The sequence below is a fragment of the Gracilinanus agilis genome, chromosome 6 (assembly GCF_016433145.1).
Source record: "Gracilinanus agilis isolate LMUSP501 chromosome 6, AgileGrace, whole genome shotgun sequence".
In the NCBI taxonomy this organism is placed as follows: domain Eukaryota; kingdom Metazoa; phylum Chordata; class Mammalia; order Didelphimorphia; family Didelphidae; genus Gracilinanus; species Gracilinanus agilis.
The window spans coordinates 180,161,356-180,172,252 of NC_058135.1; the positions used below are offsets into that span (position 1 = coordinate 180,161,356).

Below are 10,897 nucleotides of genomic sequence, written 5' to 3' on the forward strand. Positions count from 1 at the left end.
TCTACCCTATAGATAGATTTTTAAAGGGAAATTTGAAATTCCCTCTCTACAATATGTCTTAGGAAAATTCTTTTAAACCAGAGTTGCTATAATTCAAAGAGGAGCAGACCGTGAGTCCGGATGCCATCTTTGTTTAAGCAGGTGTTTTTAAATAGTTTGAGAGGTATCACTCTTCATTTTCACCATAACAGTGGGAAGCAGCCTGTAGTAGAGCAACAAGGGGGAAAAAAGGGTCCATTACTTTAGGCCTTCCTGGATCAGCTTTACATAGAATTGTATCTTCATTCTACTTAAAATGTTCTCAAGTTTCAAAACATTAAATATGCATATTTTAGGGGGTATATTTTTTAATAAATGGAACATATTTTGGGGACTGTCTTTTATTTAAACGTTACCACCATCATTGTGGAGAATCGTGACTGAAAAGCTAATAGTAACTCTTTTTGCATATTATAATTTAAAAGGAAAGAGAATGGCTTTTGTCATTGTGACATTGTCTTCACAGTCTCATATTTTGATATCTTAATTTATTAATAATTTAAGTATACAACCATTATCAACAAAAAGAAATGCATTTGGGTGTAAAATAATTGCATTGTTGGTTTTATGTGATGTCTAAAATGTCCTAATACATTTAAATTTTTAATATCAATCAGGCCTTATGTGCTGCAGTAGTTAAACCAGATGTTCTTGAAACAATGACATTATTATTTAGTGGAGCTGATGTAATGTGTGCAACTGGAGATCCTGTTAACAGCACCCCCTACTTACTAGCTAAGAAAGCCGGACAAAGTCTGCAAATGGAATTTCTCTATCATAATAAGTTCTCAGGTAAATTTTCACTCACCTTTTTAGTTTATTTTACCAAATTTTCCTAATTTCTCAACTCCTTTGCATATAAAATATAATATTAATGTAAGATTAAAATATAATTAAATATAAACATCCACTAGATTATAAGCTTCTTGAGTACTGAGACTCTTTTATGCTTCTTTTTATATGCCAGAGTTCAGCATAATGTTTGCATATGGTAGATTCTTAATAAATGTTTATTAATTGATTGAGCGATTAATATGGTTGGAGGTATAAACAATGGCCAAAGTAGGAACCTATTGCTAGTAAGTAAAGTAAAATTACTCGTTATCACCAAAATTTAATTTTGAATATAAATACTCCCAAAATAATTATTTCATTTTAGGGAAAAGTTCAACAAGTAAATTACTTGTGGCTACAATTGTGTAAATTATAGATATGAACAGTTAACCTAACACGAATGATTGAATCAATATCAAATTAGATTTTAATTAGATTATTACCAGTATACTTGCACACAGCATGCAGTAAATGTATATCTATATATAATATATATATATATATATGTCTTCCAAATAAGTATTACATGGCATTTATGAAATCTTACACATCCTTTGTACTTCTCAGACACAAAAAAGAAAATTTTGTTCATGTTTTTCTTTGTAGATTTCCCAAAACATGACATTCATTTTGAAAGTGGCTTACCTCAAGAATCTTCACATTCTACTTTTCTCTGTGACTTTTTGTATCAAGTTCCATCTGTGGCTGCTAAACCGTCTACAGAGAAAAAAATGATTGAAGGTATCCTTTCTCTTGTAATTATATAACATGTATCTAACTCTGCTTGATGTCTTATCTGCAAATGGCTGTTGAGATTTAGTCAGGCAGCTAGGTGGTGGAGGTGAGCTTGGAACCTTGGTTTAAAACCAGATACTTAATTATCCCATGACCTCAGCCAAGTCATTCTTTGCCTGCCTCAGTCTCCTTTACTGTTAAGTGAGGATCATAATAGCCCCTTCCTCTCAGAGTTATCGTGAGTGCCAAAATGAGATAATATATGTAAAGTACTTAACAAAGTGTCTGGCACATAGTAAAAAAGTGCCAGTAAATAAATGCTTGTTTTCCTAATTTACTTCTTTCCTTCAATCCTTCTGATTTTTAGTTTCATAAGTTTTATGTGTGTGTGTGTGTGTAATGCCAATTTGACACTACATTTTAAAGGCTGAATGTATTGTTAAAATCCTTTTCCTTTTAAACCTTCATAATCTAACCTTTCCTAACCTTCAGCTTTTTCTCATTTTATTCTTCTCTGTGTGCTCTGCCATCCATAGACACTGATCGTCTTGCCATCCCTCCTCTCTCCCCTATGACATTTTATCTCCTGATTCTGCCTCTCTCCACTGTCCTGCCCTCATGTCCAAGAATGTTCGGCCTCTTCATCCCACTACAGATCCCACCTTCTGCAGGTGTCCTCTCCCTGGTCTCTCTCCTCTAACCCTTCATCACCTCTGCCCCACAATAGCTACCCACTCTGTAAACGTCTTCCCTCTGAGATCATCTCCAGCTTATGCTATACCCTGCACATTTCTCATATGCCCCTTTTTTCCCCCAAAGTTTTTCCCATTAGAATAGGAGCTACTTGTGTTTGCCTTTTAATGTATCCTCAACACTTAGTACATAACCTACTGCATATTTAAGCACTTAATAAATGTTTCCCGACTCATTGACTGACTTTTTAAAACTCCGTTCCTCAATTACTTGCCTTTTGAAGTGCATGTCCTATAGTCATTTCAAACCCAACCTATCCAAGACAGAATTTGTCATCTTGTTCCAGCCCTGCTCTTCTTTGAAATTGCCCAGTCTCTGTCAAGGGCAACCTTGACAACCCATCCTTCTGGGGACCCAGGATCCCAAACTTGGTGTCATCTGTTCCTTACTTTCACTCCCTCAGCACACAGAAATCAGCTTCCAAATCTTGTTCTTCTACCTCCATAGTATCTCAAATGAGGTAATAATTGGGAAGTGCTTATTACAGTGTACTTGGTGGGTAATAATAAGCACTATATAAATGTTAGCTATTATTGTTGCTATTATTATTATCTCTCACATATTTCCCTAATTTTTTTCCGCTCCCATTGCCATCACAGCAGTTCAGGTGCTTATCACCTTTTGAATTGATTATTGAAATAATTTCTTAATTGATTTCTCTGCCCCAAGTCTCTCCATACAGCTCCCAAAGTGATTTTTTCCTAAAAGGGTACATTTCACCTTTGCATCTCTCCCTTTCCCCACACCACCATCAGTACCTTTCAGGGACTTCGTGGTGCCTCTGGTATCAAATAGAACCTTTCTCCATTTGCCATTTTCAGCTCTTTATAATCTATTGCCATCCTACCTTTCCAATCTTATTAGACTTAAACCCAATCTCATACTATACTCTAGCCATATATACCTTCTTGCTTTTCCTCATACAGTCTTCTTCCTGCTCCATATCTGTGGTTTTGCACTGCCTCTCCCCCCATCTCTAAGAATGCATGTCTGAGATATGTTGACCTCTTGATATCTCTGCTTTCTTTCAAGGCTCCCCTCAAGTTCCTCTTTCTACAAATGCCTAAGAGTGTGTGTGACATAGGCAAGAGGGAGCACATTTGGAATTTAAGATACCAGCTTAGGTCCTGCTTCAGACACATTCTTACTTATGTGACCCTGAATAATTCATTTAATGTTTGAGTGTTCCAGGAAGCTCTCTGAGCTTCTGAATTGCTCAGAAGGTGCTAATCTCCGTCATAAAGGGAGTTTTTTCACCTACACCATTGTCTGTGCCAATCAAATCGCAAATCCAGTCCCCATCCCTGTTCCTCTGTACCAGTTTCTGAGTATTTCTTTTTTTTTTCTCCTGGTAGAATGGAGGCTCTTTGAGGACCGTGGATTGTCTTTGCATCCCAGAGACCTACCACTATGTCCTTTCACATAACATTTTGAAATAAGAAAGTTGTTCACTTAAGGAAATAATAGTGAAAGGGTAAGGAAATAAGCATTTATATAGCACCTGTCATGTTTCAAGCCAATCAAGAATTTTTAAGCATGTACAATGTGCCAGCTACTGTGCTAAATGCTAGGGATATAGTTAATAAAAAGGCAGTGCCTGCCTGAAAGAGCTTAGGAACTAGAGTACCAGGCACTGCACTAATTACTTTACAAATGTTATCTCATTTGATCCTTAAAACAGTCTTGGGGGATAGGTGCTGTTTGAATCCCCCATTTTTCAGGTTTGGAAACTGAGGTAAACTGGGTAGTGGCTTGCCCCAGGGTCACACCGCTAGTAAATATCTGAGGGCAGATTTGACCCTGGTTCTTCCTGACTCAAGGCCACCTAGCTTCCTATAGTAAGTGTGTCAGGAAATGGAGAATCATGAGGGTGAAGTACAATTGAAGCCAAAAGAGAACTAAGGGAGAAAAATTGGGAAGGAAATGTCACTGGGTTTTCCTGAATTTGCCAGTTGAAGAACACCGATTAATAAGTTTGTTAACATTTCAACTTTGAGAATGGAGGTCAACAAAAGCAACTGTAGTTCCTTCTGTAGCTCTGAACAGGGAAATAGTGTTTGAGGAAGTGGACCATGGCCACTCTACTGGGTATAGACAGGAGGAAAGAGACTTACTAAGACCCTGTCATCAGGGAAAAGACGATCGAGAATTAGAGTAAGAATTGTATGTGTGGAGAAGAAAAAAAACACATTCTAGAAAAGTAAATTAGACTTGGAGAATTATGATTTCATTCTATAAAAGAGAAGGATTCAAAGATTCATTTTTTCTTCTAGCAAATTGGTTTATTTCTTACCTGATATGTACATGACATTATGCTCTTTGATACTGTCTTAGGAACCTTATGATTGAGTTGAGGAACGTGGAGAAAAAACTGTTAAACTATTCAAAATATATTCGAATCTATTTGTCAAGAGAAGCAAGAGGGGAAAGAACTGTCAATTAAAACTCAGTATGGATCAGAGTCATTAAACTTCCCTGAAAGCATGGGTCATAGGAAAAGAATTTTGCAATTCTCTACTCCATAAGGGTAAAGTTCACCACCGTAGGAAAGGGGGAAGTGGAGAGCCAGGAGGGCTACAAAGAAACACAGCTGGCATTTTTGCTTGCTGTCTCCAAATGTCCTTTTGTCAGGGGGAAAAGAAAGTTATGAGAACCAACGAGAGGCTGGGGCGAGGGCCACTGACATGTCTCTATATCTCCTGACTTGTTCTCTGTCAGAATTGTGCACAGGAACCAAATCCTCCCGTGTCACCACATGTACCAGCTGAGGACAGCCTGTTTAGATAAGCTGAGCTATCTAGTTAGTTTATTGAAAGAATGGATGGGAGTCTTGACACAGCTGGCTTCAGGAAAAGGCACGTAGCTTCATGGGGCAGCCAGAAGCTGACTTAGATTTCCTGAGCAGGAGAGGATCTCACAGCAGCTTTTTGATCATAAGAAGCACAGTGGATATAAATTGTAGCAGCTCTGAGAGGCACTCAGGGTACTTACATCCTGTTTAGGGAAAGGATTCCTTTTTGGAACAGAGTTTTTCTTGCATTAGTTTCCTATTTTTTTCTTCTTTTTTGAGAGGGGAATATTTTAGGACCTTAATATTTAAATTATAAAGCTCTTATTTTGGTAATAAAAGTATCGATTTCATAGAAAGAAACAATCATTCATTCTTACACATTATTCAGGAGTGACCATTCCTTTCTAAAACTGTGTTCCTTCCTCTTTGATTCCTTTGTTGTTGTTGTTTTTAAACCCTTACCTTCCATCTTAGAATCAATACTGTGTATTAGTTCCAAGGCAGAAGAGCAGTAAGGGCTAAGCGACTTGCCTAGGGTCACACAGCTAGGAAGGGTCTGATTCCAAATTTGAACCCAGGTCCTCCCATTTCTAGGCCTAGCTTCTAATCCACTGAACTATCCAATGACCCCTCTAATTCCTTGTTTTTGTTAATTTTTTTTAATGGCTTCTCCGTTCACCAGGTCACATATCTTCCTCTCTTCTGCACTCCAATCACCAGCTACTGTCTCTTCTACCTCAAGAGCAATTTTACCACTCTTTCCTTTTTCAGATAGAGTCTGTAGAAAGAAAGAGCCCTGGGTTTTTAGTTGGGGACCCATATTTGAATCTAAGCTGTTCCCCCTCTTTCTTTATTAGTTTATGTGACCTTGGGCAAGTTACTTAGTCTCTCTGTGACTCATCTTTCTTTAGGTTAGTTAATGAACTAGATTCCTTGCAGTGTTTTATCCTATTATCCTTTGATCCAGCCCATTACTACTGGACTATGTGGTCTGGATTTTCTCTGACAGAGACTACTGCTTATCATCTCCCCGCCAACCTCCCATTCTTCAGCATCTTCCTCCTAAAATCCATTCCTTGCTCTGATGCCAGATTTATCTTCCTAATTTACACTCTCAAAAGCCGTGAGTTCTTTACTGAGTATAGTATAGATGCTACAGCTGGTATTCAGAGCCCTTTGCAAAACTTTATGATTGGACTTCATTTTTTTCCTCCTTCTCTTTCATGACTGTGCTTAGAGTAGACTTGTCCTCCTGTCCCTCTCATCCCTGTGCCTTTGCATGTACTTCCTCTACAGTGCATGCATCTTCTCATCCTCCGCAGCCCTGCCTCTTCATTCCTCACTACTCTACTGAGATGCCCCCATATACCCTCAAGAAAGGGATTTCTCCTCTCACTTTATGTCTCTTCTATGGTTAAAGACATTTCTGTATACATCTTTTCATCATCTTTTCTACTTTGTATGTTCTTAAGGGCAGGTCACCTTCTAATTATTTTTGTATCTGTGTCAGCATCTGATTCAGTGCTCTGTAATATGAAGGACATTACTAAATGTTTCCTTGAATTGAAATTGGACAACAAGAAGCAATCTAATAAAGTGCTACCTAATAAAGCAAACTTAAACTTGAGGTATTATCCCTAAAGTTGGGAGGAAAAAAAGATTAAATTGGAGTGAGTGAACCTCATAATCTTGTACCATTTACACTGTTAGTTTTGATCAGAGGGACATGTCAGAAATACAGACGATAACTTCAAAATTGTGGATCTGGAAAGAGTGAGAAGCAGTTACAATAATTGTAATGGGAAATAGTGTTTTTTTTCCTTTTGTTAAAAAAATGACTCAAGTTTTATGTTTTTTTTTATAGATAACCAAATATTAATTGGAGTCAACAATTAAATATAAGTGAGTTTCATTAAATATCTTTCTCATCTGAGATTGATTAAAGGAATCCTCTGAACTTAGTAATACTGTGTGAAATTTTAATAAGAATTTAAGACATAGAGTTAATGAATCATGGACATGAGGCAGAATACTTTTATTTATTTATTTGTTTTTTAGGGGCCCTTACCTTTTGTCTTGGAGTCAATACTGTGTATTGGCTCCAAGGCAGAAGAGTGGTAAGGGCTAGGCAATGGGAGTTAAGTGACTTGCCCAGGATCACACAGCTAAGAATTGTCTGAAGTCAGATTTGAACCTAGGACCTCCCATCTCTAGGCCTGGTTCTCAATCCATTGAGCTACCCAGCTGCCCCCCAGAATACTTTTGAATAATTAACTATAAACTTGTTGGAAAACATCTTCTTTTGTTACCACACAAAAGGTGTATATAAAAGAATAAGAGTAGTCCTCTTGCATGACTTAGAGATTTATTTTATTAATTTGGTACTCCAATAAGGTATGAGATTTAAAATGCAAATTGTTCTTGTAGTTTTAAGGTTCTTAACCTTCTTTTGTGTTATGGACCCCTTTAGCAGCCTAGGATGCCTTTTAAAATCATGTTCTTAAAATACACTAGAGAAGATTTTTATTAACCATATAAAATATGTTCAAAATATAATTTAATGTTATATTAAACACAAAAGAGGTGAATTATTTTGAAGTACAGTTGTCAGAATACTTTTAAAGGTTTGCCCATACCTTTTCCTTTCCCCTCTCAACCTTCCCTCCCCCCATCCCCAGCCCTCAGGCAAATAACCCCTTTCTCAGACTATCTTTTAAGGCTTTACATTTTCATCAGTAATTTTGGTAGCATCCCCTCTACAACCTGCCAGAAGGCTGCTAACTGGTGACAGAGTTGATTGATTTGTGTTTTCATAACTTAATTGCTCCTGTTTATGTCTCTTCCAAAACGAGAAGAATATGACCATAGGGAAGGAATAGAAAGGGAAGGAATAGGGACTGTCTAATTTGTAAATTACATGACAGGAAATTGCATAATTAGGCATTTACAAAGGAAATATCCAGATCTTATGAAATGTCCCTTTAACTCCCACTGAATATACTTGGGGGAAAAAACCTGGTGGGGAATGAATGTTCTCCAAATAAGTTGCTTAATGTGTAAAAGCACTTCATGATTTTGAAGATTGCAGCATTAGATTTTATAGCATTATAATGTACTTCAGAGGTAAAATCATGGTTTAGTTGAAGTGGCTTTGCATGTGTTATGGGAAATCCCAAATCTTCTCAACAGAACAGAGTTAGTTGTGTATGTTTTACTGTGAATAACAGCAAAATCTGAGCTCCTAAAGCTTAAACCTGTGCTACAATTTTGGGAAACCCTATCGCTTCCTATGTTTGGATTCAGTGTTAGTTTTAACTTTTATCTTTATTTCTTTCTGCCAGCTCTGCACCAGCCTTCAAACCAGACTTCATTACTCCATTTTCAAAAAGAAAGATTTCCTTTGACTGGTGGTTCATCTATTTTTTTTTTTAAACCCTCACCTTCCGTCTTGGAGTCAATGCTGTGTATTGGCTCCAAGGTAGGAGAGTGGTAAGGGCTAAGCAGTGGGAATTAAGTGATTTGCCCAAGATCACATAGGTAGAAAGTGTCTGAGGACAGATTTGAACCCAGGACCTTCCATCTCTGGGCCTGGCTCTCAATCCACTGAGCCACCCAGCTACCCCCAACTTTACCTGCCATTTAAACTATCCATAAACTGCCACTAGCCCACTTGTTCCCTTCTGTATACTTTTGAAGTTCTACCCATCCTTTAAGCCTATCTCAAATGCTGCATCTTCCATAAAGGCTTCTTTTGCTACCTTGTACCTTCAGCCTTTAGATAGTACTTGGTTTTATAGAGGCAACTATGCATGTGCATTATATATACTCTTACTGAAAGCATATTGTATTTTATTTAATTTTTATTTCCTCAGCTATTTAACACAGTGTTCTATATAGTAGTGTTTAACTAAGAAGCAAACATTTGCTTAATTTTTATATTTTATCAGTTTGCAATATCACTTTCTTTTCTATAAAATGGAATGTTTTCCTTGAAAGGCAATGAAGTAAGTTGGTTGATGTATTTTAAATTGCTTCAATTTGGATAATTTGTTGGAAATTTAGAATCAGAAGAAGTTTAGGGATCATTTAATAAAACCCCTTTATTTAATAGATGATAAAACCAATTTTTACAGAAGTTAGTGTTATAGTTAGTGACTGAGTAGCTCCGCCTCCTGCCCTTTCATTGTTCCTTTAACAACCCTAGGCTGCCAAATTGGAACTTCTATTTATTTAAAAAGCATAATAAGAATACTTGAGGGAATAAAACAGAGGGTGGGTATTGTTAAATCCACAAGAACATTTTCATAAATTGAACCAAATTCTTTTAGTATTGAAGGAACAGATGATAGAATGAATATTAGTTGCTTTTAGAAAGCTCTTTTGCCTCATTTATGCCCCTGAAGTACCTTTGAATATGGCTCTAAGCTAGTAAATTTTGCCAAATTTAAAATCAACAAAGCAGAATGCTTTCCCTTTGTCCTTTAAGTCTCCTGACAGCAATTCCTTCCTTCCTTGTTTCCTTCCTTTGTCCCTTCCTTTCTTACTTCCTAGTTTCCTTCCCTCCATCTTTCCAAGTGAACTTATTTTGCGATAAAATGCAGTGTATTGGATGTGCTCCCAGACTTGGAGTCAGCGAATATTGGCTCTGAATTCTGTCTCACATACTAACTAGCTCTGCATCCTGGGATAACTCACTGAAACTCTGATGTTAGTTTAATCATCATCAGAATGGAGGCAACGATAGAACTTTGGCCACAGGATTGTTGTGAAGAGCAAATGAGATACTGTATACAAAGCACGTTACAAAGCGTAAGGCACATCAAGCTGTTTATCATCCCCATCCCCATCATCTCTGTCGTCTCCCAGTGTAGCGGCAGCGGCAGCGGCAGCTCTGACCTCCCATGGAATGTGCACCTCCCTAGAATTACCATTGTCTTAGGCAGGTTCAGTAAAATTGAGCTGTCATATGGGGCTACATTCATGATGGAGCAGAACAAACCACTTCTTTCTTAAACCAGATTTCTAGGAAAAAGACTCCTTTGCAATACCTGAGATAGGTTTATCCACTCGGCTTGCCATCATCTTGGGAATAGGAGCCAATTGTTTACAAAATTGGTTTCAACTAGTATAATGTCTCCTGAAGGCTGCGGGTGTATATAATAATATTACTGCCACAAACATGTTTAAGGTTTCCAGAAAAACTATTTTTAGAAACTTCTTGATTTAAGAATAAAAGGTAGATCAAAGAAAGTAGTTAAGTCTTAAGAAGAACAAAGTACTTTATTTTTAATTTGTAACATCTCATCGTGGTGGAGAGTGTTCCTACCATGGAACTTGAGATTCGTAAGAAGAATTAATTTTCACAAAGCATTTGAGAAAATGGCAGTAAGGCTTTTTTCCTTTAAAATATTTGTAATAGACTATAAGAACTTTTTCCCCTTGTGAAGTCAGAGAGCAGCAAAATGATTATTTAAAAATTGTCTGAAACTTAAATGTATGTTATTCTTCAAAGAATTTGTACCTGCTTTCAAGTCATCAGCAAAGTTCTTAACATTTAAAATTCTTCCAGCTTGTGGTGTATAAAGACTGGTCTGTAATTTTATTTTCTATTCCATATAGAGTTCATGAAATGAAAGAGTGCTAGGCCTGGATCAAACCAAGCCCAGCAGAATAATGACTTGCTTTTTCTCAAAAAGAGAGAGAGAGAGAGAGAGAGAGAGAGAGAGAGAGAGAGAGAGAGAGAGA

General features: G+C 37.1%; 1 protein-coding gene across 1 annotated transcript in view; it reads left to right on the forward strand.

Moving 5' to 3' along the window:
- The window catches only part of ARAP2 (ArfGAP with RhoGAP domain, ankyrin repeat and PH domain 2), a 195,566-nt gene that overhangs the window by 87,007 nt on the left and 97,662 nt on the right, over positions 1–10,897 (forward strand). The window contains exon 14 of the mRNA XM_044682425.1: positions 1,480–1,614. Within this exon, the coding sequence (XP_044538360.1) occupies positions 1,480–1,614 (135 nt within the window). The remainder of the gene's footprint in view (positions 1–1,479; positions 1,615–10,897) is intronic.